This window comes from Oryza glaberrima, chromosome 1, assembly GCF_000147395.1.
Source record: "Oryza glaberrima chromosome 1, OglaRS2, whole genome shotgun sequence".
Taxonomy (NCBI): domain Eukaryota; kingdom Viridiplantae; phylum Streptophyta; class Magnoliopsida; order Poales; family Poaceae; genus Oryza; species Oryza glaberrima.
The window spans coordinates 37275766-37303010 of record NC_068326.1 but is presented as its reverse complement, the minus strand read 5'-3'; the positions used below and the strand labels follow the sequence as shown (position 1 = coordinate 37303010).

The 27245-nt window shown below is 41.1% G+C and overlaps 3 protein-coding genes, 1 long non-coding RNA gene and 1 other non-coding gene across 5 annotated transcripts; 4 read left to right on the top strand and 1 right to left on the bottom strand.

Annotated features, from left to right (window-relative positions):
• The first annotated feature begins 4513 nt into the window (after positions 1-4513).
• LOC127753824 (probable glucuronosyltransferase Os01g0926700) lies at positions 4514-7408 on the top strand. The gene is made up of 4 exons (XM_052279278.1): positions 4514-4867; positions 5564-5952; positions 6387-6628; positions 6718-7408. Exons 1-4 carry the CDS (start codon positions 4759-4761, stop codon positions 7229-7231), a joined length of 1254 nt encoding a protein of 417 aa, XP_052135238.1. The 5' UTR covers positions 4514-4758; the 3' UTR covers positions 7232-7408.
• Positions 7409-11820: 4412 nt separating this feature from the next.
• On the top strand, positions 11821-14943 carry LOC127785760 (probable glucuronosyltransferase Os01g0926600). The gene is made up of 4 exons (XM_052313160.1): positions 11821-12143; positions 13170-13558; positions 13734-13975; positions 14078-14943. The coding sequence occupies exons 1-4, from the start codon at positions 12041-12043 to the stop codon at positions 14589-14591; spliced, it is 1248 nt and encodes a 415-aa protein (XP_052169120.1). The 5' UTR covers positions 11821-12040; the 3' UTR covers positions 14592-14943.
• Positions 14944-16450: 1507 nt separating this feature from the next.
• On the top strand, positions 16451-16523 carry TRNAF-GAA (transfer RNA phenylalanine (anticodon GAA)). Its single transcript has one exon. It is a non-coding gene; the product is annotated as a tRNA-Phe (tRNA).
• A 2609-nt stretch (positions 16524-19132) lies between these two features.
• LOC127759861 (uncharacterized) lies at positions 19133-21250 on the bottom strand. The gene is made up of 3 exons (XR_008015017.1): positions 21116-21250; positions 20791-20899; positions 19133-19618 (listed from the first exon to the last, which is right to left on the bottom strand). It is a non-coding gene; the product is annotated as an uncharacterized LOC127759861 (long non-coding RNA).
• A 67-nt stretch (positions 21251-21317) lies between these two features.
• Positions 21318-25208, top strand: LOC127759860 (probable glucuronosyltransferase Os01g0926400). The gene is made up of 2 exons (XM_052284078.1): positions 21318-21765; positions 23821-25208. Exons 1-2 carry the CDS (start codon positions 21642-21644, stop codon positions 24963-24965), a joined length of 1269 nt encoding a protein of 422 aa, XP_052140038.1. The 5' UTR covers positions 21318-21641; the 3' UTR covers positions 24966-25208.
• The last annotated feature ends 2037 nt before the right edge of the window (positions 25209-27245 follow it).

Sequence of the window (27245 nt, the reverse complement as noted above, 5' to 3'; positions counted from 1 at the left end):
CAAATTGCGAGGTGAATCTTTTGAGCCTAATTAGTCCATGATTAGCCATAAGTGCTACAAGAACCCACCTGTGCTAATGACGGATTAATTAGGCTCAAAAGATTCGTCTCGCGGTTTTCAGGCGAGTTATGAAATTAGTTTTTTTATTCGTGTTCGAAAACCCCTTCCGACATCCGGCTAAACGTTCAAAGTGACACCCAAAAATTTTCATTTCACCAACTAAACATGCCCTGAATGGATTGATTAGTGAGTTTTGCATAGTGTCGGTGGTTTTGTTTAGGTTTGGGGCGGAAAATGTGAATGATTGAGGTCGATCCACCGCGTGCGTCCCTACTCGGCTACTCCATTCCGTACGCCGGCGACTCCGCGTTCCTGGCTCCACAGCCAGCGGAACAATCAACCAACCAGCCAGCCAACACACGGTTTCTTTTTCGCCGGGTCAGTGGCGGAAGAAAGCCTAAAATCAATTATATTTGAAAAAAATAAGAAATTTTACATAAGACAATAAATATGATTCTTGTGGATACTACCTAATTGTAGACAGGAAAATAATTTTACCATCTCTACTATTTCTCGCAACATTTCAAGACTCAAGTGTGTTAGGGACAGAAGTTTAGAACTTCTTTTCTGTGGGCTTACTCATTAAATATGTCTAATTAATTACTGTTTCTGTTTTTTTAATATATGACACCATTTAATTTTTTTATCAACATTTGACTATTCATGTTATTTAAAACTTTTGTACAAATATAAAATTATTTATATCATACTTAAAAAATATTTGATGATAAATCAAGCCACAATAAAATAAATGAAAATTTGTTAACAACCAAATTTGGTAATATCAGCATCGAAAAAGGAGATTAGATCGAGGTGGAGTCGAAGGCGGAGATTGATCCGAGAAAAGAGCAAGAATCGGCTGAATTCTAGATCGGCTACGATTAGTATCGGCTGGGTCTGAGTCGGACTAGGTAAGCCGATGCAGCCGATTCCGACAGTATAATTTGGTGTATGACATCGGGTTGAATTGAGGTGCTTCAAGATGATTGCCGCACATGGATAGAGTCCTGAGAAGGCAATTGAATCTATTACTTAGGATGTTTTATGTAACTTCCTTAGAGATATGTTTGGGCAAAAGTCTGCCGCAAAAATTTATGGTATCTTAGAGTTTGTTAGAGATAGTGGTCGTGTCTGGTATGGACATATCTTGTAATTCTCGGGTATAAATAGACCCCGAGCCCTATGTAATTTTTAACACACACGTTTAATACAATTTCGGCGCATCGCCACCTTTTTGCTTTAGTTTTGTTTCAACGAGTTCTTGCATTTGGGTTGAGCTGCATCGGTTTCGATCTTCAACAAGAGGTAAAACTTGTTATGACGACTTGTGTTCTCGAGATTAGTGCTTCCATCTTTATGACACTCTAATCTTGTCTATATAATTCGTCGAGTTATCATATATCTTACATAATCTTTGGCAATATTGTCATCTAACCTATAATCGGCTAACATCTGTTAATAGAAGGCAGCCGATTATGTTAAATAGCGACGTTGTCCTAGATTATAAAAGATATCTACCACTTTATGAAACATCCAACGGCTTGATTGTCTAGATATTGTTCTTCTTTTTATACTTAATGCTGCATCAGTTAAGTTTGATCTATTAAGTTGTGCTTAGAATATCAATCTCTAGCCTGTCATCTGGTTGCCGATTAGGGTAGTATCGAAGTTTCAGCCGATCTTATCTGATTTAACCATATTCGATCTATATGCTTCAGTGACATGTTAAATCCGCCCTTTATGTCAAGATCTTATTGCATTTAAATATATTAAGCTTTTGTTTGGTATATTATACTTGTTTTGATATCTTTATATAGAGTAGTATCGAAGTATTAGCCGATACATGCTAGATCTATCTGATCAGCTATGCTATAAACATATATAATCCTATTATTAATATATATTTCGATCTAAGTGATTTATACTGTCTCGGCATGGTGACCGATATATCCCAATCACTTAATTTAAGTATATATTAATATAAAAACTATATATCATTAATATCTACAGCCGATCGAATAGATTTAGTTCCTTACTGTCTATTTATAACCGCCGATCGATTCATATATGACATCGGCTCAAAGATAAATGATATGTCATTGGCACCTAGTCGATCGGCTATCATTTATAGATTTAACCACGAATTCTTTGTCTCTATTTCTTGTTGATTACAGGATCAAATCAACTGGCACGCTCATACATTCGAAGGCGAGCCTTGGACCTACACTGGAGTTAAGCAGATCTCCCAAGTTTCGTGTTTTCTGTCAACACAATTACATAATTTTTTTTAATAAGACGAATAATCAAACGCATCTTAAAATGTCAACGGCGTTATATATTAAAAATAGAGAGAATATTAGCTATAAATAATAGAATAGTGTGGTTTTAAAGCGATTTTTTATAACAAATTTTCTTAAAAAATATACCGTTTAATAATAAAAAACGCACACATGAAAGATAAAGATAAAGGAGTAGAAGACTAGAAGTTGTAAACATGTGGTATATAACACACCCAAACTTCATGTTTGAGGCTTGTATAAACTGCTGCTGCATGATCCCCTGCTACGTGCTCTTGTATATTGCGAGCGCCGACGAACAAGATGTGTCAACTCAGCATATATGTCAAAACATGCGACGACTTTGCCTTTTTTATTTTCCTCAACAAACATGTGATAAATCTCAAACTGAAATTTATATTTATATTACTTCATTGTATATTGCGAGTAGCTTGTTGTCGTCTTTATTTTTTTCCCCAGCTGTCCGCATCAGTTACTCCAGGTCAATGGGTGTAAAAAAATACTAGTGCTCCTTGTTGTCGTTGAAAGTCAACGGGTGTATCAATTTTTTTTTTTAAGAGAAGGGTTGGGTGTATCATGTATAGTAGTATGTATAAAATATCTGTAAAAATAGTTTAATTATGCTGTAACACATTCGATTCGACGACAAAAACCGCTCAATTTAATTATATTCACGACACGTTCGCCTCGACGAATTTGAACGAACGAACACATAACACAGCGAGTGAGCTAAACGCGTCTACGGGTTGAGCTGCGAAGCGGACAAAACGAATACGGAATACGCCTGCACCGAATACGCTTTCGCCGTGTCGAAGCGTAATTCTACTGTACGTGGTACGCCCCAACGGCAGAGGATTTCACATTTTCACCGCCTTTTCCTCGTCGGCGGCGGCGACCGACTCCGAGGCGTGCCTCCCCTGCGGCGGCGACGATGCCCTGCTCCGGCGAGGGTGCGCGCGCCGCTTCGTCGCAGCGGTGGCGGCGCTCGCCGAGCATCCATCCATCGGTACGCCCCACTTGCTCCCCAACAGTTCAACCAAGAGCTATAGGCACTAGTAACGCAAGAACACACCGATGATCCGCTGCTTTTGTGCTGTTTTTGATATCTTTCCGCTCAACAGAAATCAAAGCCATCCAATTTCAGATCCGTTTTCTTTTTCTCAAATTAAAAAAAATCCTCTAAATTTGAGATGCTCACATGGGGGGTCTACCATGTTAAAGAAGTCTTTGGGGATGTTCAGTTCATAGACTTTCTTGGGAGTTGGGGTCCCCATTTTGCTTAATCCCAAATTATGGAAGAAGAAGCATAACAAACAAACAAACAGCTCTACTACTTGTAGTACTAACCTTCACCAAACCCTACAAGCAGGTAATTGCAGCATTAGCACTAATCTTTTTTTGGGGAGATGAGCATTGGCACTAATCTCTTCCTCTGCAATCAACAATCACCACCAATAAAGTATAGGTAAGAGAGTACTGTGAATTGTCCCTCCCAAGATTTTTAATATTGTATAAACAAATGGAAGGTATTAACTGCAAATGGGGGCCTTGTTGCCAATGATTATGACCCCCCTCTCATGGGTGTCTCATGAGCCATGACAATGAAATGAATGAATCACCATGTGCAAAGGAGGCAACAATCCAAATCACCACGATATCCTGGAGGAAACGGCTTGACTGTCATGCGGAATAAGTAAACCAAAAGAAAAGGACCGGAGAAACATGAAACTGAAAAAAATTAACTATTTGGCAGATCATAGATGGAGGGTAGTAATTCTTGGGTTAAAAAAAAAATCAAGGAGATAGAGAGAGAGAAAGAAGTGAAGAGTTTGACATGTTAAGGTAAGACAAGTGAGAGGTCTAGTCCATGTTTGGTGAAAGGAAAGAAACTTGACATCTGAAGAGGAGGTAAACCTCTCACCGAACCTCTTTTTTGGAACACATTTGCAATAGACTATTAGGAGCTCCACAGAACTACAGCTCATCATTGGTGTAAGAGGAAAAAGCAAGGAAAGCTGGAGGAAAAGGGGGGGTGCATAGAAAAAGAAGCAAAAGAATCAGCAGTAGACAGCCCTCCTACCCTCTCTGAGCAAATATTAATCTCTTTCCTTTATTTCTTTCTTCCTTTTAAGTAAGAGCATGGCCCCCCTAATTGTTCTTGAAGCCTGCTTATATGTGGAGTTGGAGGAAGAAGGAAGGAAGCCTAGGAAAGCCTCCCCTCACCTTCTCAACTCACCAAACGCTTCTTGGTAGGAGAATTGCCAGAAAAGTTTTCCCCTTCTCCTTGGATCCTTTAATTACCTCCTGGCAATTGCCTGCTAGCTCATAAGGCCGGACAGGGAGAGGGTTGGAGAGGAGAGGAGACACAGGTGCTGGGAAGAGGCCTGTGGGGATCAAGAAGATGAGGAGGTGGGTCTTGGCCATTGCCATTCTTGCTGCTGCTGCATGCTTCTTCCTTGGAGCTCAGGCCCAGGAGGTGCGGCAGGGCCACCAGACAGAGAGGATCTCAGGTGGGGGGCCTTTGTTTTTCTTGTGTTATTCTCTTCTTGGTTTTGATCTTGATGGATACATTCTTGTCAGTTAGTAGAACTCAACCCAAGCTGCTTATTTGTGTATCTAAGAAACTGTTAAAGCAAAGCATTTTGAAATCATTTAGCCTGTCAATTTGATTTGTTTGTGGTCAGACCTCTCCACCCTAAATATATAGGATCTATTTCAGATCAGACGCAAATGGATGTTGTTTATGTTGGTGTATTATTCTAAATGATTTGGTTGAGTTATGGTTCAATGCTTGGATTCAGTTTAAACCTTGTTTTATTGAACATCTACTGGTATTGATACACCTGTTGATGGTAGGCATTCTTTCTTATTGGATTTTGTGGTCCTCGAGACGTCTGCTGCCAAAAAACTTGAATGCCATTCTGTCCTCTGAACCTTCAAATATTTTTCCTCCTCTTCATCTTCTTTATGATATGCAGTATCATGTTCCTAGGCACCAATATGATAAGAACATAGCCATTAGCCTAATTATGTTTCATTTAATCTAGCATAGGAACACACTTACTTTATCCCTGTAGGTTGCTTAGGTATCATACCTTGATCCCAAGCTATGCTTCTAAAATTTAGAATATTCTTTTCCCTAATTCTGTGCAAGGTCGATAGATACTCCATAGCTTTTGCTTAATATTGTGGCGAAACAAATGCAGGAAGTGCTGGTGATGTGTTGGAAGATGACCCTGTTGGGAGGCTTAAGGTCTATGTCTATGATCTCCCAAGCAAGTACAACAAGAAGCTGCTGAAGAAGGATCCTAGGTGCCTGAACCACATGTTTGCCGCTGAGATTTTCATGCACCGGTTCCTGTTGTCAAGCGCTGTCCGAACTTTTAATCCCGAGGAAGCTGATTGGTTCTACACACCGGTGTACACTACATGCGACCTGACTCCCTCCGGTCTTCCCTTGCCCTTCAAATCCCCAAGAATGATGCGCAGCGCAATTGAGCTGATTGCAACAAATTGGCCTTACTGGAATAGATCAGAGGGGGCTGATCATTTCTTTGTTACACCACATGACTTTGGCGCTTGCTTCCACTATCAGGTACATGCACAAGTACAAAACCTTGCTGTTGGACACATTTATTCCTCCTTTAGTGAGCAAATACTGGACTTTGAGCATTAGTTTAGTACTGAACACTTAAGTTTGCAACAGCTGGGACATTTCTAATTGCAGCAGAGAACATGGGGAGCAATGGGGGGCATCAAGATGTTAGATTCACTGTATTAATATTATTAGTTGGCAACTCTGATTTAATTGGAAGACTTCAGTTTGCACATGTTCTTTGTCCCTTTGTAGAATATAAATATTTTTCAGAAAAAAATATTTTCTCTCAACCTATTTAAATGTCACACTAAGGTCAGATTCATATTCATGATTAATCATCTACCCTGATTGGCACCTTCTATCATACTTTGTGCCCACATTCTCTTTGGTTATTTCAGCGTATTGATCTTTTGCTTCTGTTATTGTTTCAGGAAGAAAAGGCAATTGGACGTGGAATCCTCCCATTGCTTCAGCGTGCCACCCTGGTTCAGACCTTTGGACAAAAGAACCATGTCTGCTTGAAGGACGGCTCGATCACCATTCCGCCATATGCACCCCCACAGAAAATGCAGGCTCATCTTATTCCCCCAGACACCCCTCGGTCTATCTTTGTATATTTCCGTGGTCTGTTCTACGATACCAGCAATGATCCTGAGGGTGGATACTATGCAAGGTAAATTTTCCGCTTATCTCCAATACATCCTATCATCTGCTCATTGGCTCGTAGCATGTGGAGTCTGATGTTTCTGTATGTCCTATCAGAGGTGCCCGCGCGTCGGTTTGGGAGAATTTCAAGAACAACCCGCTGTTTGACATCTCAACCGATCACCCACCCACGTACTACGAAGATATGCAGAGATCTGTGTTCTGCTTGTGCCCATTGGGCTGGGCTCCATGGAGCCCCAGGCTGGTGGAAGCTGTGGTTTTCGGTTGTATTCCGGTGATCATTGCAGATGACATTGTCCTCCCCTTTGCTGATGCTATCCCCTGGGAGGAGATTGGCGTGTTTGTCGCCGAGGAGGATGTTCCGAAGCTGGACAGTATCCTGACATCCATACCAACAGATGTTATCCTGAGGAAGCAGAGGCTTCTCGCGAACCCGTCGATGAAGCAGGCCATGCTGTTCCCCCAGCCTGCTCAGGCAGGAGATGCATTCCATCAGATACTGAATGGTCTCGCTCGCAAGCTTCCACATGGCGAAAACGTTTTCTTGAAGCCCGGGGAGAGGGCCCTGAACTGGACTGCTGGACCGGTGGGCGACCTGAAGCCTTGGTAGCATGCATCTCACTGCCTATAGAGATGTAAAAACTTTTTTGAAAAAGATATATTTACAGACATGATATATACTTGCGCCTTGAGATCACCATGGTTGCATAGTGCTGACCATAAATCAACAAATGTACATTTTTTTGTATCTTTTTCCCTGATAGCTATATACCATATATCTTCATTCCTTTTCTTCCCATTAGCGGATGAAATGCCGGCATTTGTCCGCTTTGTCCATATATGTGGATAACTGGATATCATAATGAAATTATGAGATTTAATTCATGCTGAATGCGTGACATAATTTCAAATGTGGATCTCCCTGAATTTACACAATTTTTCATCCTTGAATTTCCCTGATAGATAGTTCAGGTAAAGATGATTGGTGAGGCTAGCTGAGTTGGGTGCTAGTTAGGCATGTGGCTGCAGTCAATCTTAGTCTAATGTGTTGATTTGGGTACTAATTGTTGCTGATTCCTGAAGGAATGTAGCTTCCAATGTGTTGGCTTCTGTGTTCCTGCATCAACCTGAAGATTTTCTGTTGAGTCTTGGTGTCTGAAAATGAAATTTGGAGCCAACATCAGAATGCCTTTTTTCATTATTTGACCCCATTAGACCACTCAGATGTTGAAAAAACCAATATAACTTTCGTTAGCACTGATCGCGGCGTTTCACCTGCTACACAAACATCGCAGCTGCTGCAATGTCAGTAACCTAAGTATAATTGATTTATTTATTTATTTTAAAAAAATATGACCCTTTTGGTGTCTGCCACTTTAGTAACCAACAAATTTCTAAATAAATAAGAACAACCGTTTGGTGAAGTTTATCCATCCTTAACCTCAAGCAGCCCACTAATCAAAACAAAATTAAGCCATGCTTTTTTTGCTTTGCATATGTCACCAGTAACCATGTAGTGTTTTATTTACTCCCTCCGTCCCAAAATAAGTGCAGTTTTAGCACTGTTCATGTTCAACATTTGACCGTTCGTCTTATTTAAAAAAATATTATGATTAGTATTTTTATTGTTATTAGATGATAAAACATGAATAGTACTTTATGTGTGACTACTTTTTTTAATATTTTTTATAAATTTTTCAAATAAGATGGATGGTCAAAGCGCTAAACACGGATATCTATGGCTGTATTTATTTTGGGACAGAGGTAGTATAGTATCATCGAAACAAAATTAAATACAAAATATAGATCAGAGTTTGGCAATGTGTGTACATATGCTCACTGGAGTCAAGGTACAAAAACTCATTGCTGCTGTGACCTAACTGCAACCGACGAAATGGGCGAGGATCCAACATGGAGCTAAGTCAAAGTTTGCATGAATTGCGAGAGAAGCAACGCTAGAAAATGGCCAAGACCTTCCACCGACAGTCTCTTAAATAGATTGTGTTCGTTGGAACAGGGAAAACAAAAAAAAAAAGAGATAATATTTATATGTTGATTTAAAGCAAAAGTAGGGAGCAGGTTACAATTTTGAGGACAGAAGATGATCAGAGATTTTTTTTTTCTTCTAAAAAGTATTGAAATGGGGGAAGATCCACATCTTAGGGTGAAAGCAATGAAGGTAACTGTTCAAGACAAGAAAAGACAAATGATCAGCAAGAACAAATCAAGGACTCGCATTTAATTTTTATCTTTTAAAATGTGAATCCTTGTACAATTTGCTTCCGCGTATTCCGGGCTGATTGATCGTAATTTGTAGTGTTTGGTTTGGTTTGGTTTGGTTTAGTTTGGTTTGATGTGCCTAACGGAAGTTTTGTTCTCTTCCTCACCAGCCGACGGTCCTGTGCCTGATTACTTGGACGCCATGAGAGCATTCACATTTCACACGAAGGACCCAGCTTTCACGTCAGGGCGAGATGTTGATCCAGAAGGCTATTGGGCGATCAGTCGCGCGCGCGGAGAGGGGACGGCGGACGCGCCGCACGGGAGACCGACTTTTCCGTTTTTTTTTCTTTTTCCGTGTTTTCCATTTCTGTTCGGTTGGTTGTTTTTTTTTCTCTTTTTTTGGTTTCTGTTCAGATTGGTTTTTCTTTTTCTTTCTCTTCTGTTTTCTTTTCGGTTTCTTAGATGTATGAATACAAAGTTTGTATTCATATTCATACGTATGCAAAGTTTGTATACGCGTATGCAAACTTTGTATACGTGATGTAATTTCTTGTTTTTTTATTTTTCTAATACGTATGTATACAAAGTTCGTATATGTGTATATATTTTTATATATTAAAAAATATTCATAAATATATATACACATATATATACATATGTATATACGTGTGTATATGTAGCATATACATAAGTATAGTAGGGGTGTGTTTGAGGAGAAGGAGATTGGGAGATTGGGAAGATACGTAAAACGGGGTGAGCCATTAGCAAATAATTAGTTGAGTATTAACTATTTTAAATTTCAAAAATGAATTAGCATGACTTTTTAAAGCAACTTTTCTATAGAAAATTTTTGTAAAAAACGCACCATTTAGTAGTTTGGGAAGCGTGCGCGTGGAAAATGAGGTGTTTTCTCACCCTATATCACACGAAAGAACGCAGCCTAGATACAGAGAAGAGAAGAGACTAGGAGAGGGGGGGGGGGGGGCGGCTGATCGCGTATCAGGACCTCCCGATGTTGACGGGTGCATGCATAATTGCAATTATCCAAACATCTGTAATTCTGTTAGGATTATTTTTCCTAGTACCTTCGGACCCGGTATGCAGTTATCCAAACATCGGTGATGCAAAAATCTGTTTTGGAGTATAAAATGGCACGTTGTTTTCGGCTTATTCGTGATATTATTATAAAAAAATGGTTTTTCTATAAAAAAAACTTTATTTTATTATAGTTTAGATAGGCGAGGAGACTCAACATACTGAGTACACCGGTATAAACACATCATCTCAATATTAAACTATGCTAAAATACTATTAAGAGACCTTTCGCACCTCTTATCTTGTCAACCATGATAGAAAATTTGAAGGGGGGACTCAGGAGTATCCATGGATCTGGTGGGTGGGAGTCCACTTGGTTTAGACCCATTTGTTCAAAATTACTTGCTAGTTATACTGAGATGTTTAATTTATTCCTACATGTAATTTATATCAACATTCTAGTGAATAATCTTTTTAAACGCTACATTAGTTAATCATTTCTTTTGCGGGGATAAGTATGTACTTAACGAACAACTCTAGAGCACGAATTAGTCCGCATAACTTTTTGCACGCACAGTATACTCAACTATTCATGGATTACGAAATGGCTATATGTACGACAACTACATACAACCCATGTCTGACTCAACTAGTATATACAAGCAAGAGTAAAGTCCATCACCGATCCTTAAACTTGTGCCGTTGTATCATCATAGTTCCTAAACTCGCAAATTGACCGTTCAGTTCCTTAAACTTATTTGATTGTGTTATTCCAATCCCTAAACTTACAAATCACTCGTTTAGGTCCTCCAACTTGTTCAGTTGTATCACCCCGGTCCCTAAACAGGACGGTCTAAAAACTTTATATCAAAAAATAATTCATAACTTTTTCATGTGAACTCTAATGAAGACAAACTTTATATCAAAATTGTAGCCCTCGACGTGACCTACAACTTTGTAGTTGAAAAGTTTTTGAATTAAAACTGTTTATGGTCCCAAAATATTGTTGCATGTTTATAGATTTTGAAATTTTAATTTTAATATTACATTTTGGGACAAAAAATGACTTAAAATAAAAAAAAATTCAACTACAAAGTTGTAGATCACGTCGAGGGCTACAAGTTTGATATAAAGTTTGTCTTCATTAGAGTTCACATGAAAAAGTTATGAATTATTTTTAAATATAAAGTTTTTAGACCGTCCTATTTGATCTAGATGATATTCAAATCCAAGTTTAGGGACCGGTGACATAACTGAACAAGTTGGTGGACCTAAACGAGTGATCTGCAAGTTTAGGGACCGGGATGACACAATCGAACAAGTTTGAGGACCTGAACTGTCGATTTGCGAGTTTAGGGACCGGGATAACACAGCGGTACAAATTTAGGGACCGGTGATGGACTTTACTCTATAATAAATACCAACTGTTCTATTAGACTGTTTTTTTACTTATCAAGCTTATCAAGTTTATAGAAAAGTATAGTAGTATTTTTAACATAAAACAAACATAAGAAACTAATTTAATATTTTAGATGTTGCTAGATTTTTCTATAAATTTAGTCAAACTTAGAAAAAAACCAACCGACTTATGGTATGAAACGGAGAGAGCAGTAGATAAGATTTTTGGTCTATGAAATAAAAAAAATGCACAAATTTCCCCGAGCTAAGGTAAGAACTATTTCCTCCGTAAAAAATACTTAACCGATAGACGTTTCCTAATACAACGTATCTAGACATACTTATGTCCAGATTCGTTGCACATAAAACGTACCATCAAATACTGATTGATCTTTTTGGACGGAGGGAGTAAGGATTTACCGGATACTCCTACGAACGCGCCACCTTCACCTCATGTACGTATAGGTACCGTATAGCTACGCCGTACAAATACGGAGGAAAGAGAAGAAGACGCGGTGAGGTGAACCCGTCACCAACCTAGCTCGCCCTCGCCGACAGCTCATCATTTGGCAGCGACACCCCGCAGCCCAGCTTCCAGCCACCGGCCACCGCCATCATCATCCTCGCGAGCTCGCCTCCCTCCTCTCCCCTCCCCGTGTTCCTCTCCTTCCTCCTCCTCCTCGATTGGCCAGCCGCATCCAGCATCCTTCTTGGGGGTTTCGTCGAGGTCGGTGGTTGGAAGGGAGGAGAGGTGGGGGGAGCCATGGCGATGCGGCTGTCTTCGGCGGCCGTGGCGCTCGCGCTGCTTCTGGCCGCCACCGCCTTGGAGGACGTTGCCAGGGGCCAGGACACCGAGAGGATCGAAGGTACGCACCGCACGCGCGCGCGAGCGGTTCAAGTAGCGATTTCTTTTTCTTTTTTTTCTTTTTTTTTGGCGATGGTTGATTGCTTGCTCCGTTGCTCGATGCGTGCTTTTCGCAATGTTTGTGTCGGTGCATTTGATCCGTGGTTGCTGCTGCATTCTGATGGCTGGAATCTGACCAATCTGTTGTGGGGATTGAGTGAAGCGAGCAGTTTAATTTAGGGCGTATCTTGCAGATAATCACTTGCCTCCCGCGACCTTGGGGACAAGGGGATCTGCTGCTGCTGCTGCTTGGATATCAACTGTTAATCGTAGCACTATTTGTTCTAGGTCCAATTTCCAGTTAATATAAACTTCCCCGGGGACCGGGAGAATCTGCTACTAGCTACTTACTTCATGCCCAACACGCAGCCGCCTCTGCTAGTAGTAGATTCATGTGTTATCCAACATCTTTGGTTTAGCCCCTACGCGATCGTTCCGCGTTCCATGTTCCGCGGCCTCGATTCAGTTGCCATGGAATAATTTATGCTCATGTGTGAGTGTGATGTGTGGTTGAGTGTAGCTCAAGCTCGATTCTTTCTCAATTACTCCGGTCAAAACTCGATGCATAATAAGGTGAACAGTAAGCATGTGAATCAATGTAGTATTAGTTGATATATAAGCAAGTGGCTGAAATTACTGAACTATACCGACGACTATCATACTCGGTCAATCTACTGGATCTGATGAGTTTCTCAAATAGAATTGACATGTGCTTTCGCATTCTTGCATTCCTTTTTTATGTCATTTTTTTAACGATTTTTTGAGTCATTTTTATGCAATAATAACATACTAGTAGTACTAAAAAAACTCTGGTTGGCAAGCTACTCCTAAGTCTTATCCACTCCATAACTAATTGCCGCAGTTTGACTTATGATTTGCTTACCAAAAAGAGAAACTTATGGGAAGCTGTTAGGCCTGTCAAATTATGGTGGCTGCTAGGACACTACATAATTCTCACTTTTTCATTGTACATATGACCATATCTTAGGGAGTGCGGGTGATGTGCTGGAAGATGACCCTGTCGGGAGGCTTAAGGTGTATGTCTACGAGTTGCCCACTAAATACAACAAGAAGATGGTGGCAAAAGATTCCAGATGCCTCAGCCACATGTTTGCTGCAGAGATTTTCATGCATCGATTCCTCTTGTCAAGTGCGATCCGGACTTTAAATCCGGAGGAAGCTGATTGGTTCTATACTCCAGTATACACGACGTGCGATCTTACTCCATGGGGTCATCCCTTGCCCTTCAAGTCTCCAAGGATTATGAGAAGTGCAATTCAGTTCATTTCCTCGCATTGGCCCTATTGGAACAGGACAGATGGGGCAGACCATTTCTTTGTTGTGCCACATGATTTCGGAGCATGCTTCCATTATCAGGTAAATCAAGGAATCATTAACCTTGAACTATTGTATATCAAATCATGGAAACATACGATGAGCCTCATCTACATACTCAATACAACGAAATCACTCAGCTCCAATGTGCCAATTGTTACCCTTTTACATGTTCAACCATGGGATCTTATTTGCATTTGGTTTTTCCATGATTCAGGAAGAGAAGGCCATTGAGCGGGGAATCCTGCCATTGCTTCGCCGTGCGACGCTGGTCCAGACTTTTGGGCAGAAGGATCATGTCTGCCTCAAGGAAGGGTCCATCACAATCCCACCATATGCTCCTCCTCAGAAGATGAAAACTCACCTTGTTCCCCCAGAGACACCTCGATCAATCTTTGTCTATTTCCGTGGTTTATTCTATGATACGGCAAATGATCCTGAGGGTGGTTACTATGCAAGGTGAGCACCAAGAACATGCAATCACTCGATGCTTCCTCATAAGCATTGTTAATGAATTATTGTAACCCAAAAGTCTTGATGAACCTGCTTTATGCAATGCAGAGGTGCCCGTGCATCGGTGTGGGAGAACTTCAAGAACAATCCTCTTTTTGACATCTCCACAGACCACCCACCAACCTACTACGAGGACATGCAGCGTTCCATCTTCTGCTTGTGCCCTCTAGGCTGGGCTCCGTGGAGCCCCCGGTTGGTTGAAGCCGTTGTGTTCGGCTGCATTCCAGTGATCATTGCAGACGACATTGTCCTACCTTTTGCGGACGCGATCCCATGGGATGAGATCGGTGTATTTGTGGCGGAGGACGACGTCCCAAAGCTGGACACCATCCTGACATCGATACCAATGGATGTGATTCTGCGGAAGCAGAGGCTGCTAGCGAACCCGTCGATGAAGCAGGCCATGCTGTTCCCGCAGCCCGCCCAGCCAGGTGACGCCTTCCACCAGATACTCAACGGGCTGGGACGGAAGCTTCCACACCCGAAGAGCGTGTACCTGGACCCGGGGCAGAAGGTGCTGAACTGGACCCAGGGCCCGGTGGGTGACCTGAAGCCATGGTAGGTCAGATGCACCCACCCACCATACATAGTTGCTGCTGTCCTCGCTTGTTTGTGCGCACAGCACATTCTTCAGAAGATCAGATGAGAGACTGATGATGATCAGTAAAAGAAAACCAAGCCAATCCGTTAAATGTAAAGCCTCCTTTCTTCCTTCCTCCTACTACCTTTGCTTCTTTTTGAGGCGATGTGCCCTGCCTGCCCTGCGCCCTTGCCAGTGACATTCCCTTGGTTTTTATGTTGTTGTTGCTGTAGTAGTATTAGACAACTGGTACCTATAGGCGATGAAGGTGTTGTATCATATACTTAAGTACTACCTCCGTTTTTTAATAGATGACACCGTTGACTTTTTCTCACATGTTTGACCCTTCGTCTTATTCAAAAAATTTACGTAATTATAATTTATTTTGTTATGAGTTGTTTTATCATTCATAGTACTTTAAGTGTGATTTATATCTTATACATTTGCATAAAATTTTTGAATAAGACGTATGGTCAAACATGTAAGAAAAAGTCAACGGCGTCATCTAATAAAAAACGGAGAGAATAGTACTAGTAAGTTGATGATTTATGACGGGCAAAAAATATGTAAGTTATATCACAACATTCAGAGCCCCAATCCAGATGGATGGATGGATTCCCCTGCCTGTGTGCTGCACTGTTTGCAAGGCTGCAGAAGATTTGGTGCTTGTGTTGTTCCTGGGCTTGCACAGATGTTTCATGTATCCAAAGTCCTGGGTGAAGCGAAATGGATGAGATAAGGAAAAAAAGAAGTCCATTTTGATTCCATTGTGTTTGCACTACTCACCGCCTAGGTGGTTGAAATTGCTGACATGTGGGTACATTGTTTTTCTTTGTTTATCTTTGCTTACTGTAATTGCACTAGCCTTCACGAGATGAAGGCCATATCAGTGTACCGCATTAGGCCCCTAGATAAAACTGTTGTCTCAGACTCTAGAGAAGATAGGATGAACCGATGTTAACATATGCGGGTTTTATATCTGGTATCGCGGTTTAAGGATGCGAATTAGATTTGGCCAATACTTGAATAAGTCAACTTGAATTAGATTTGGCCAATACGGAGTACTTGAGTAAGTCAAAATTGACTCTTTTTTCATGGGATAATGTTTGTGACAGTGACACAAACTCACGCAAGCCGCTGGATTGAAGGGCGAAGATCGCCAGCCCATCTACTCTTCCGAAAGCAGCAGTCCCTCGTCGCAGTGATGGGCCGATGGCCGACCGACGGTATTGCACACAGTGTTAGAGCGCTGATCACAGTGTTAAAGCCCCTTATTTTTTTAAAAAAAATAATATAAGCAAGACATATTTTTATTTAATATATATATATAACTTTAATACGTGCTATTTCTTACAATATTTAGAATTTTATCAACTATTATGTAATCAAAAAGAGTAAATGCAGTACTCAAGCGATAAATGGACCTCATATTGGACTTGGAAAAAAAATAGTCCTTTTGAGAAACTGTTAAAATGAAATCTTCAATTATATAATCATATTTAATCTTCTCCAAAGGCACCATCAAATGTTATTTCCACATTCATGTATTAGATCAAGAGGCGATATTTTTTATTGGCACAACTCCAGATTTTTTTTTCTCCAAAAGTCCATGATCGCGAATTATGATTACATTGATAGCATTTGGATATATCATTTTCTTCATACTTTATAGAAAATATAAAATGTCAGATAACTATAATTTAACTTACGAATTTTAAATTTTAAAAATATGAAAACTGTACTAAACATGATATTAAGTGGTTTAGAATTTGATGTCTCCCAAGTCCCAATTGCCCCTATTTATTTTTAGTAGTAATGAGGTTTGAAAATTATTACATCAAGCGGGGATAGCTCAGTTGGGAGAGCGTCAGACTGAAGATCTGAAGGTCGCGTGTTCGATCCACGCTCACCGCAAAATTATTTTTTATTTTTATTTTAATTTTTCATCTTCAGCTTGAGTTCTTTTTTGCGCATTACTGAGAGGCCTGACAGTGAGTGATTGTCTTGCTGTGCAACAGCTATACTAATCTGTTTCTTTCCTTCTTCAGCTTGAATTTTCGTGTGCATTAGTGACAGGCTGACAGTGAACGATTACCTTGCTCTGCAAACAGCTATACTAACGAACAAAGTTCCAATTTTGTTTCAATGCAATGCGTCACTCTGCTGTAATCACTAATCAGATACTCCAGGATCACAGCCAAAAAAACAACTAATTCCTCCATGTTTTTAATTGTTCCACTTCTACTGCTTAGTGATGTCACTGAAATTAAGGTGCCAACCTCCTGCGCGTTGGGCGGTCGTAATCTTGACAAAAACTACCGAGGTTAGGAAGCCAGTTCTAGGCCGATCAAGTGACGTGGTGTCGCAACGCCACGCTTATATGTCCCCTATCTTTAATTAATCAAGCAATTAATTAATCGTTGGGAATACGTTCATGCCCACATACACGGCCGTTCCCGCATCGTTTTATAAAATGGCTATTAATAATATTTCCTTGGCTTTGGTTGCTCTTGGAGTAGTGTGTGTGTGTGTGTGTGTGTATTTTTGGGGAGGAGTAGTTTGTGTATATGTATCAGTAGGATTGTCGTTTTTATGCTTGGTGTGCTGCTGCCATCAGGTTAAACTTGTGTAATAGGCTCTGGTTGTTTGGACCACGGATGATAAGCCATCAAAAAACAAACAAAGTAAATATGTAATTGATAGGTATTTTTTTTACATTTATGTTATGTGCGGCTTAAAAGATAATACCGGAAAAGGGACTATAATGAAAAAAAAAGTTTCAAAATTGATTTTTGTAATTCAAAATTGAGCTATTATAAGTTAACAAGCATACTCCTACGATAAAAGGCATGGTTACCTCACCTCGATATTTATCTTTTATGTTTGGCTATAAACACTTCCACCATTCTTTTTTTTAAACATGGTGCCGACGCAAACACTCATATAATATGCGCACACTCATTTCCTATGAATATACACACCCAATCTTGCACCTCCGATGATTCAACCAATATATTTTGAGATTTAAGAAGTTATCATAGACGTTCTGATGTTGATATGTACATCGCCTAATTAGACAGTTGAGTTGAAACCAGTTGAGCTATATTTTTGAAAATCGAAATGATGTTTTTATTTTCATAGAGAGGCAAATGGTAAGCATGGTACAACGGTGTTGTTAAAGACGAAGCTGAGTGAGAAATGGAGAAGTAGGGTACTACCGTTGTGGTACAAGAGCTGTCTATGAAAACGATATGTTGCCGGCTTCAAGCCTTTGAAGACAGAGAATGAAACTGTCCGTGCATCGCGTGCACAAGTAACACAACACCAGTAGTAGGCTCTGTTTGTAAGATTAGCCCAGGGCTAATTTTAAGAGCTAATGTTTAGTCATAAATTGATAGGCTAAACATTAGTATAGGGTGGTATGTTTGAATCCATAGGTTAATTCAAGACTAAAAAGTGGAGAGAGTAGAAAGAGAGGAGAGAGAGAGCTGCTGTTTAATGGTCCCCACACAAAATTAACTTCATTAGCACTTCTTGGAGGGGCTAATATTTTAAGGGGGGCTAATTCACATTAGCTCAAAATTAGCCTACCTGTTTGGATCCTTGAGAGCTAATTTAGGATTAAAATATGAGAGCTAAATATTAACCTATAGAGCCAAACAGGGCCGTAGTAGTATAATGATAGTACAGCATATAATCACCGTATCAGTACCACACTAGTATTATACTGTAGAGTAGAGTAGGTGTTACCCATCACATGGATGGAGTTAATGACTCTCAACAGCTAGCCATTCCGAATTTATAATCAAGAGACTGTACTGTACTGTACCAGCGCGGTCGGAGTAAATTAATGGACACCACATACATACAACTAGGGATCGAAAAAGATCGAGTGGATGCGAATAGATATTATTAAGGCCGTGTTCGCTCCAGCGTGTTTCTAACCGGAGTAGTGTCCATGAAAAATTGAATCATCTATTACCACGTGATTAATTAAGTACTGGCTATTTTTTTAAAAAAAATAAATCAATATGACTTTTAAAGCAACTTTCATATAAAAACTTTTAAAAAAACGCAATGTTTAGCAGTTTGAAAAGCGTGCGCATGAGAAATGAGGGAGATGAGTTAGGAAACCTAGGATAAGAACACAGCCTTAATACTTCACCATATTCGTTTTCATATTTTTAACTGGTTGTAAAAAAAACTTATATCTCATACAAAAAATAAATATAAATCATGTCAAATATAAATAATAATTGAACATAATCAAACGCATAAAAAAACAAAAATTTTGTCGAAACATGAAAATCACCTAAACTTCAAATATAAACAAGTATGATCGCACAAAATTTTGGGACGAAAGATGTAGATTAAATGTCAGAATTGGTACGGAATGTGGTATATTTCAAAACCTTTAATGGATATACGAATAGCATTATTCAACGGATATTCATATTCGTATACAGGAAAAATATCCATATCCGAATCATCCACTCCGAATCGTATCTATTTTTAGAACGTGGCTACGTAGAAATCGCACGCTACACTGTCTTAACTAGAGGCTCATGTCACATACATTTTCATCCCACCATTACACCATACTGTTAGACTCTGAGAAAAGAACGAGATCTACACTGTGAAGGGAAAAAAAAAAAGCCTCGTCGTTTTGCCCCCCTCCTCCTGTCTGCACAAAGCGATGGAGATCGAATGGTGGGGGCAATGCATGGAGGACAGATGTATGCAGGCGTCGCGGAGGCGAATGCGAGCGGCGCACGCAGAGAAGGGAGATGGGGGGAGGAGGATTCCTCGTCCCGGGTTCTGGGCCTTTTTGGCCTCCGTTTGCAGGCAGATTTGCAGGCTCTGCGCTGCAGCTGCTGTGCTGGGATCCGCAGCTGTAGCCATGCAAATGCAAATGCAATGCACACCGTCGCCATCAATGTCACATGATTGAATTGATTATTCTTTCTCTCTCTCCTTTTCTTTTCCCTTTGGCACTGTCTGGATCCCACCTAAATTTTTTTTACATGTCACAACGAACATTTAAACACCTATATAGAGTATTAAATATATACTAAAAATAACTAATTGCACAGATTGCGACTGATTTACGAGACGAATTTTTCAAGCATAATTGCTCAATAATTTAATAATATGGTGCTACAGTAAATATTTACTAATGATAGATTAATTAGGTTTAATAAATTCGTTTCGGGTTTACTGACGGATTCTGTAATTAATTTTTTATTAGTGCCCGAACACCCCATACGACACCCTATATAATAGCTTATGTGACATGACAAAACTTTACGATCCTGAAGCTAAACACCTCTATGTGTTTTTTTAAACAAAAGTGCTTTATTTTTTAAAAATTAAAAAGAGCTTAGAGTAGGTTTGTATCCTAACCCGCTCCAACCACCCCGGCCAGGCGGAGGCACCACGTTTTTTGCAAACCCCTTTTTTCTTTTCTTTACAGCTCCTCCTCACATGGTATGGTAATCGGATTATCGGAATATAGCATTTAGCATGGCACGCACGCGACTTTGCAATGCGAGTCCTCCGAGAGCAGGTGACCACTTGCCTGCGTGATTGCGGGCGAGCCGAATTAATTATTAATCAAACCCAAACCCATCCCATCATGTCTCAGGGTTACATATGGTATGGCAATGGTAGATTTATTATCAAAATAAAATATCATCGAATAAAAATAATTTGTAGGTAAAATATTTATATATAAGAATTAATACTGAAAACATATATTGAAAATATCCTAAAATTAACTTTAAAAAATTAAGTTTTAAATTATAAAATTTGACAGCGAATGATTCTTAGTAGGACAAATGATGAGGCTACGAGTTCCAAAAAAACAAACTAAAATTCAAATTTTTCACAAATTCTGTCCGGTTTTTCCATTGCTTCATACTCCATCCGTCAAAAATAATAATAATCAAACTCTAGAGTTTGACTTTTTTGTTTATAGAGGAGTACTTTCTTAGGCTGAGTTCGTTTGTGTGAGATAGGGTGAAAAAGCACCTCGTTTTCTGCGATCACGCTTCCTAAACTACTAAACGGTGTGTTTTTTGCAAAAATTTTCTATAGGAAAGTTGCTTTAAAAAAATCATATTAATCTATTTTTAAAATTTAAAATAATTAATACTTAATTAATCATGCGCTAATGGCTAACCTTGTTTTGCGTATCTTCCCAATCTCTCCAATCTCCTTCTCCTCAAACACACCCTTAGTAACCTTACCGTTATGGTTGTGTTCGCTGCAACTCGTTAGGAACAAATCTCCTGCACACATAAAACGAACCAGTCCATTAGCACGTGATTAATTAAGTATTAGTAGCTTTTTTTTAAATGGATTAATATGATTTTTTAATAAACTTTCGTATAGAGTTTTTTAAAAATAATTGTATAATTTAGCAGTTTGAAAAATGTGTGCGCGAGAAATAAAAGAGATTGAGTTGAAAAGGTTGGAAAATAACTCAGCCATAATCATGGGCTTACCGCGGGAGTACGACAACTCCTCCTTCCCCTTGTATCCATCCAATCGAACGCAAACGAAATTCGCATTCGCAAACCGGCAACAGCAACCGGACCGAGTCGGTCCATCGGTCGGTCGGTCGCGTCGCTCGGGCTTGGCTTGTTTGCGTAATACGCCCACCTGCCTCGTCCCTCTACTTTTTCTACTCCTCTTCCCCTTGCTTCGCTTCGCTCATCAGCTTGACCGCCTCACCTCACCACCCCAAGCTAGACGACCTCGTCTTCCTCCTCCACCTCCTCGCGACCTCGCATTGTTAGATCAGCCTCGATTCATCTCCAATCTTTCGGCGCCGCTCCCGGAGAGAGGGACAGCGGCGCAGGCGGTGAGCACGAGGAGGAGCAGAGCTAATCAAAAGCCCTCTCGCCGCTCGAGCTCTCGTGCACCGTGCCGCCGCCGCCGACGCCGACGCTGACGCCGACGGCTTAATTCAGTCTTGTCGGCTACATCTCTTGGCGTGCTGAAATTGGTGGGAGCACGAGAGCGGCGCCAATGGGGACGAGGCCGTGCGCCGGCGTGGCGTCGGCGGTGGCGGCGGCGGTGGCCGTTCTGCTGCTCGCCGTGTCTTGCTTCGCTGCGGCGGCGACGACGACGCAGAAGCATGGCAGGATGTCAGGTACGCTCCGCCTCACCAGCAACCTACCTACCTTAGCTAGATAAATAGATAGATAAGCAACTACTGACCTACCTGCTGCCAATTCCTCGTCTCCTCCGCTTGGATTCTTGATTCCATCGGATGGGTCACCGTCGATGGCGTCTCAAATTGACACCCCTCGAGATTCAGATTTACCGGCTTGCGTCACCGCCGATGAATTCGCAAAATGTCACTCTCTATTGCTCATCCTGCATTCACGAAGCATGCTTGCAATTCATCCAATCCATTCATACGCTCTCATAAAATTCTCCTCTGCTTCACAATTCACACATCCGATTCTTTCGGTTCCATTCCACCACTACAAAATCAGCTTCAGTTCTTGCTTTCTTGGATCAATATGCAGTTATACAAATTATCCTGCAATAACAATCCAGTAGCTAGCTAGCTAGCTAGCTTCCCTGTGAACCAACCATCAAACCAGGCTGTGATGAGTGATCCAACCATGTGGCCAGCACAGGCCACCAACTTTTATCAAGAACCTGTACTACATGCTGCAGCAGCAGTAACTGTAACTGTAATAACAGCAATGCCACCCAGTAACCACCAACCTGCCTGCCTGCCTGTAACTGCTTGCAGCTGCAGTGAGCTCACCAGAATTGGTTGGTAGGTGAAGCCTTTAGGACAGCTTCTTGGTGACATGATCACACTACTACATTGCATCGCATTTGCATCAATGGCTGCTTCTAGTTAGGTCACCACCACCATGCTTGATGGCTCAGATCTCTCTTCTTCTTCTTCGTCCCCAAAGTTTTCCCCTTTCTGTACCATCTCCTTTGTGATCACGCATCCATAGTGCGGCTGCCTCAGGAATCGAGGCAAAGGCTGCCATTATTGCCGTCTCTTGTGAGCAGCGCCTGTGCCTAACTTGCACAACTTGTTCTTCTTTAATCTGCAAATTAGAGCCTGCGAGATCTGGAAATTTGTTAGTATAAAAAGTGAAAAAAGTGTGCTCGATTGAGCAGTGGTCGCCCACTTACTGGCCTGTGAATGATTCTGTTTCTTCTTCTTCGTCCTTTTTTTTTTCTTGAACTGGACATGCTAACAACCAACCTGGTTGGTGATTAACAATAGATAAACATAAAACTCCATGAAAGTAGACAGGAGTTGATAGGGATTGATTTTTAGTAGTATAGCACAAGATCCTATGGTTGGTGAACTACTGACTGCAACTAATTCGGTCACTTCCACCAACTAATATGCTCACTAATACTAGTGATTAGTTATATTGTACTGTTATGAACTGAAGTTGGTGCAGACGTGCAGTTGTTCTGAAACTGATAATCTATACCCCAACCTGAACATCTGGCAGCACATTTTGCTGTTGTGAACTCAAAAGGCAGTTCTGAAACTGAACATGTATAATCCACAACAATTAATTTGGGCTCATTTTACTGTTCTTTACTGAAACTAATCATGTAAATCACCATCCTGAACATATTGCACATTCCTGCTGCTTTGAACTGAAAAGATGGTGCTCTGATCTAAGAAGGCATTGCTGAAACTGACCCTGCAAAACACACAAACATTTAATTTTACTCTTTTTCTTTTTCTGGAACTCTTCAGGTTTGCTGTTTATGAACTGAAAAACTGACGCTGAAACTGATCATGTGGATCTCTAGCTACAATGTAGTTGTAGGGTAATTATATTACAATTATACTATGGTTATACTGTAAGGTCTTTTCACCTTAAAAAACTTGCAACAGTTTTTTAGCAATTCCCAAACCCCCAACCTGAGCATCTGGCACATTTTTATGCTCTGATCCCAAAAGGCAGCCTGAAACCGATCCTGCAAAAACGACAACATGTTACTACTCGTTTGCTGAACATTGTCCGCATTTCGGCATGTACTTCATCCCTCCGTCCCAAAGTATAAGAATTAGAGAGGCCTATTCAGATTCGTAGCATTAGGAAATGTCCGATCCGATCCGTTTCAAGGTTTACCATGGCAAATCAATACCACGAACAACTAACAAGCAGTGAAAATTAACTGATGGATGTGGATGTGGATTGTGCAGGGAAGGGCGGCGACGTGCTGGAGGACGACCCGACGGGGAAGCTGAAGGTGTTCGTGTACGAGATGCCACGCAAGTACAACCTGAACCTGCTGGCCAAGGACAGCCGGTGCCTGCAGCACATGTTCGCGGCGGAGATCTTCATGCACCAGTTCCTCCTCTCCAGCCCCGTGCGCACCCTCGACCCGGAGGAGGCCGACTGGTTCTACACACCCGCCTACACCACCTGCGACCTCACCCCGCAGGGCTTCCCGCTCCCCTTCCGCGCCCCGCGCATCATGCGCAGCGCCGTCCGCTACGTCGCCGCCACGTGGCCCTACTGGAACCGCACCGACGGCGCCGACCACTTCTTCCTCGCGCCGCACGACTTCGGCGCCTGCTTCCACTACCAGGAGGAGCGCGCCATCGAGCGCGGCATCCTCCCGGTGCTCCGGCGCGCCACGCTGGTGCAGACGTTCGGCCAGCGCCACCACCCCTGCCTCCAGCCGGGGTCGATCACCGTGCCGCCCTACGCCGATCCCCGCAAGATGGAGGCGCACCGCATCAGCCCCGCGACGCCGCGCTCGATCTTCGTGTATTTTCGGGGGCTTTTCTACGACATGGGGAATGATCCCGAGGGCGGGTACTACGCCCGCGGCGCGAGGGCGTCGGTGTGGGAGAACTTCAAGGACAACCCGCTGTTCGACATCTCGACGGAGCACCCGGCGACGTACTACGAGGACATGCAGCGGGCCATCTTCTGCCTGTGCCCGCTGGGGTGGGCGCCGTGGAGCCCCCGGCTGGTGGAGGCGGTGGTGTTCGGGTGCATCCCGGTGATCATCGCCGACGACATCGTGCTCCCCTTCGCGGACGCCATCCCGTGGGGGGAGATCAGCGTGTTCGTGGCGGAGGAGGACGTGCCGAGGCTGGACACCATCCTGGCGTCCGTCCCGCTCGACGAGGTCATCCGGAAGCAGCGGCTGCTGGCGTCCCCGGCGATGAAGCAGGCCGTGCTGTTCCACCAGCCGGCGAGGGCCGGCGACGCGTTCCACCAGATACTCAACGGGCTCGCGCGCAAGCTGCCGCACCCCAAGGGCGTCTTCCTCGAGCCCGGCGAGAAGGGCATCGACTGGGACCAGGGCCTCGAGAACGACCTCAAGCCATGGTAGCCGCCATGGATGATGAGCTATATACACACAGATTATAGAGACGAGACATGGATTGGATCGCGAGAGATGTACATTGATTGGTTCGTTTCTTCTGATTAAGCCGCTGTTAATTTCTTCTTCTTTCTTTCTTTTTTCTAGTTTTTTTTTCCTTGTTGTTTTTTCTTTCAAGGAGGCGATCCGTGTTCATGTATTGTGCAATTGTGCGTGCTTAATTAATCGTTGCAATGTGCACGATTTCTTCTATAGTGAAATTAGCCTTTTCCCTTTTTGTCTTTCCGGGCTACTGATCATCTGCTACAATGATACGGTGTCTCCGGCATGCAGTTACTATCCATTTTCAAGCTGTGATCACTCGTCTAAAAAACTACAAATTCTTAAAAAAGGAGATAAAACTACACATTCTTTTTATTAAAGAGAAAACACTACAAATTCTTAATAAAATTACTATAGTAGAAGTACATTATAAACACAACCACAAAACTTAGTTTCACTCGTTGTAGATTTAACTATAGCATAGTGCAGTCTCTAACGAAAGAGAAGCCCAAACTCTAGACATCCGGACGAGGCGCCGTTCTTTCATACACCAAAAGAGGGGAGGCTAGAGTTTTTTAAACTGTTTGGGTAAGGTTATTGTTATCCCAACTAGCTGGGTGGTCCGCGCAATTGCGCGGCTAGCACCCAAATAAAATCATATATTTTTTTAGTATGATTTTACTTAAAATTTATTAATAGCTATCTCATTGTCTTAAGACTTTGAAAGACCAAACCTTATCATCCTCGTGTTTCTAATTATATATTTTTTAAAAGTCACACCAGTTGCTACCCCTTATATCATCTTCTTCTTTATTTGCTTGCTCGATCTACCACTATTTTTATTCATTCTTCTTGGAACCTTTAAAAATTGGATTTTGTAGTTTTTAGAGTTTATTGTCATGTTGGGTTTCATTTTTATAATTTCTAGATGTCCCGTCAAACGTTACCATTATACTCCTCTACGGGCCATCCATTGTCTCTACTCTTTATTGTTATTGAAATTTTAAAAATCGAACATAATTATCGTTTGGGTTCATTTTTACTTTCTAGAAGTCCTGCCAAACCGTCAGTAGCTTTGCCATTGTACTCCTCTACGGCTCGCCCGCTGCCTACCTTCTTTATTGTCATTGAGATTTTAAAATCGAACATAATTATCGTTGGAATTCATTCTTTATTGTCATTGAGATTTTAAAATCGAACATAACTTATAGTTTCATTTTTTATAATTTTTAGAAGTCCTATCAAACGATGCCACTATGCCCCTCTACAGCATGTTCGCCGCCTACTTCTTTATTGTCATTGTGATTCTAAAAATCGAACATAACTATCGTTGGAATTCATTTTTTATTTTCTAGAAGTCCCGTCAACCGTCGGTGGCTTTGCAACTATACTCTTATACACCCCGCCCGCTGCTTCTCCTTTTTATTATCATTGAGATTTTAAAAATCAAATACGATTATCAATGCGGTTTGTTTTTTCACTGTCTAAGAAGTCCCGGCAACCGCCTTACTCGTTTGCTTCACGGCCTGCCTGACGTCCCTCCTTTTTAATCGTCAGTAGGATTCTATTTGATGTTTTATTAACAATTTTTATATGTCGTATCAACCGCCACCACTCTACTCCTTTATAGGCCTGTTACTTAATTTATTTTTATTCCAAATTTTAATTAATCTCGTATTAGGTTCTTATATGAACTCTTCTTTTAATGTTCCTTATTTTTAATACCGAATTTCAGCTATTTTTAAATTGTATTTCTACTTGGACTCTCATTTCCTTTTCTAATTTTGGATTTTATTTTATTTTTATTTCCAATTTTGATTAATCTCGTATTGGGTTCTTATATGGAAACTTCTTTCAATATTGTTTCAATATTGCTTGTTTTTAATTCCGAATTTCAGCTATTTTTAAATTGTATTCCTACTTGGACTCTCCCTTCCTTTTCTAATTTTGGATTTTATTTTATTTTTATTTTAAATTTTGATTAATCTCGTATTGGGTTCTTACATGGAAACTTCTTTCAATATTGCTTATTTTTAATTCCGAATTTCATCTATTTATAAATTGTATTTCTACTTGGACTCTCTTTTTTTCCTAATTTTGGATTTTATTTTATTTTTATTTCGAATTTTGATTAATCTCGTATTGGGTTCTTATATGGAAACTTTTTTTAATATTGCTTATTTTTAATTCCGAATTTCAGCTATTTTTAGATTGTATTTCTACTTGGACTCTCCTTTTCTTTTTTTT

Coding starts and splice junctions, on each gene's coding strand:
- LOC127753824 (XM_052279278.1), top strand. CDS start 4,759: ATGAGGAGGTGGGTCTTGGCCATTGCCATTCTTGCTGCTGCTGCATGC. Junction 4,868..5,563: donor CCAGACAGAGAGGATCTCAG/GTGGGGGGCCTT, acceptor AAACAAATGCAG/GAAGTGCTGGTGATGTGTTG. Junction 6,629..6,717: donor GAGGGTGGATACTATGCAAG/GTAAATTTTCCG, acceptor ATGTCCTATCAG/AGGTGCCCGCGCGTCGGTTT.
- LOC127785760 (XM_052313160.1), top strand. CDS start 12,041: ATGGCGATGCGGCTGTCTTCGGCGGCCGTGGCGCTCGCGCTGCTTCTG. Junction 12,144..13,169: donor GGACACCGAGAGGATCGAAG/GTACGCACCGCA, acceptor ACCATATCTTAG/GGAGTGCGGGTGATGTGCTG. Junction 13,559..13,733: donor GAGCATGCTTCCATTATCAG/GTAAATCAAGGA, acceptor TCCATGATTCAG/GAAGAGAAGGCCATTGAGCG.
- LOC127759860 (XM_052284078.1), top strand. CDS start 21,642: ATGGGGACGAGGCCGTGCGCCGGCGTGGCGTCGGCGGTGGCGGCGGCG. Junction 21,766..23,820: donor GAAGCATGGCAGGATGTCAG/GTACGCTCCGCC, acceptor TGGATTGTGCAG/GGAAGGGCGGCGACGTGCTG.